At 37.6% G+C, this 2274-nt stretch overlaps 1 protein-coding gene across 1 annotated transcript; it reads left to right on the top strand.

Annotated features, from left to right (window-relative positions):
* Nucleotides 1-323: 323 nt before the first annotated feature.
* On the top strand, nt 324-1259 carry LOC122697470 (olfactory receptor 2W3-like). The gene has a single exon (XM_043908299.1). The coding sequence runs from the start codon at nt 339-341 to the stop codon at nt 1257-1259; it is 921 nt and encodes a 306-aa protein (XP_043764234.1). The 5' UTR covers nt 324-338.
* Nucleotides 1260-2274: the final 1015 nt, after the last annotated feature.

Below are 2274 nucleotides of genomic sequence, written 5' to 3'. Positions count from 1 at the left end.
TACTCATAAGAAAAGAATGAAAAGAAATAAATCAATATTTCAGTGTGGTTGTTTCTGGGATGTGGGTAATCTTTTCCTATCCTTCATGTATGTCCGTGTTTTCCTAATATTCCACAGTAATTGTAATTGGGGGGATCCAAAAGAAAGAGAATAAAAAAAGATAGTATTCCTAAAATGCATAATCTATATCTACATGGAATATTAAAATTTTAAGTAATTATTTTTCATAATTACTTGATATGCCCCACCTCTCTCTGTGAATTCCTTAGCCTGCTTCATGAAGAATATAATGTGTTGCTATTTGCTTCCCTGCAGGTGTGTACTAATTATCCTCTGTCATGACCAACCAGAGTTGCCAGGAAGGCTTCATCTTGTCGGGTTTCTCAGACAGACCCAAGCTAGAGCAGATCCTCTTCGTGTTTGTCCTCCTCTTCTACCTCGTGACTTTGCTGGGCAATGTTGTCATTATCCTGGTTGCCCGCTTAGACCCCAGCCTTCACACGCCCATGTACTTCTTCCTCACTAACTTGTCCTTCCTAGATCTCTGCTTTACCACCAGTTCTATCCCCCAGCTGCTTTTCAACTTAGGTGGCCCAGACAAGGCCATCAGTTATGTGGGCTGTGCCATCCAGCTCTTCATGTTCCTGGGACTGGGTGGCACAGAATGTGTTCTCTTGGCTGTCATGGCTTATGACCGCTTCACGGCAATCTGCAAGCCCCTCCACTATTGTGTCCTCATGCACCCTCGGCTCTGCTGGAAGTTGGTGTCTGTGGCCTGGGGAGTCGGGCTTCTCAACTCCCTGGTTATGTCTCCAGTGACTATGAAACTGCCACGATGTGGGAAATGCAGGGTGAAACATTTTCTATGTGAGATGCCAGCTCTGATAAAAATTGCCTGTGTGGATACAGTGGCTGTAGAGAGCACTGTTTTCATCTTATCAGTGATCATCGTTCTGGTGCCCCTGTCGCTCATCCTCATCTCTTATAACTACATTGCCCTTGCAGTGCTGAGGATGAAGTCAGCGGCAGGAAGAAGGAAGGCTTTCAACACATGTGGGTCCCATCTCACTGTAGTCTTGTTGTTTTATGGAAATATTATCTATATGTATATGCAACCAGGAAATAATTCATCTCAGGATCAAGGGAAATTCCTTACCCTCTTCTACAACTTAGTGACTCCCATGTTGAACCCTGTCATCTATACACTGAGAAATAAGGATGTAAAGGGTGCACTCAGGAGACTTGTGTCCAGAAAGTAAGGTGACAGTGACTAGTTTTATGGTTGCTTCTTTTACTCAGTTAATAGAAATAAATAATTCTTAAATTGAAATTTTTTAATTTATTTAAACATTTCTACTAACCCAATAAAAACCTCCAGGGATGGAATTTGGAAATATGTACTATAAAGGCCAAATATGATCCTGATTAGATAATAGGTAAATTTAGGTAAAACTTAATTTTCAAAATATCTTATGTTTGACACTTCAAATCATCTTTTCTCTTTCTTTTCAGTTGTCCACATCTAACTGAAATCCAATAAAACAATCAGTTCATTCGCTCAGTCGTGTCTGACTCTTTGCAACCCCATGAATCATTAAAACCATGAATCAATATATATATAAAGATTTGTATCCAGAATATATCAAGAATGTGTACAAATAACAAAAAGGCAAACAACTGAGTGAAAAGTGGGCAAAAAGCTAAAACCAGACTTTTCACAAAGTAAGATGTATGCATGGCAGAAAACACATGAAAAAGTGCCCGTTATTTTCATCTTCATGAAAATGAAAATTAAAACCACAAGACACCACTTTATAATCATTAAAATAGCTATATTAAAACATAAAATACCAAATATTAGTAAAGATGCAGAGCAACTGGTACCCTCATATGTTGCTCTTAAAATTTAATTTAGTATTATTATTTTTAATTATTATTATTAATTTAATTATTCTGGGAAAGTGTTTGGCTATCTTTTTCATAAAATTAAGCACATATCCTCTATGACTGAGTATTTATACTCCTGTGTATTTCCCTCAGAGAAACGAAAACAGATGTCCATAAAAAAGATTTGTGTGAGAGAAGTCTCACAGAGGTCTTCTTCATTACAGCACAAAACCAAAAACAATGCAAAAATCTACAATGAAAAAATAGATAAAATGTGATAAGCCACCAAATGTAGTTCCATTCATCAATGAAAATGAACAATCTATTGATCCATGCAACAATATGGATGGACCTCAAAAACTTGCTGTTGCGTGGGAGGTCAAAAAC

This window comes from Cervus elaphus, chromosome 7 (assembly GCF_910594005.1).
Source record: "Cervus elaphus chromosome 7, mCerEla1.1, whole genome shotgun sequence".
Lineage (NCBI taxonomy): Eukaryota > Metazoa > Chordata > Mammalia > Artiodactyla > Cervidae > Cervus > Cervus elaphus.
Note: the sequence above shows the minus strand (reverse complement) of the source record. Positions and strands in the feature narration are given on the sequence as shown.

Bases quoted from the DNA above. Each gene is read 5' to 3' on its own strand.
- LOC122697470 (XM_043908299.1), top strand. From the start codon at position 339: ATGACCAACCAGAGTTGCCAGGAAGGCTTCATCTTGTCGGGTTTCTCA.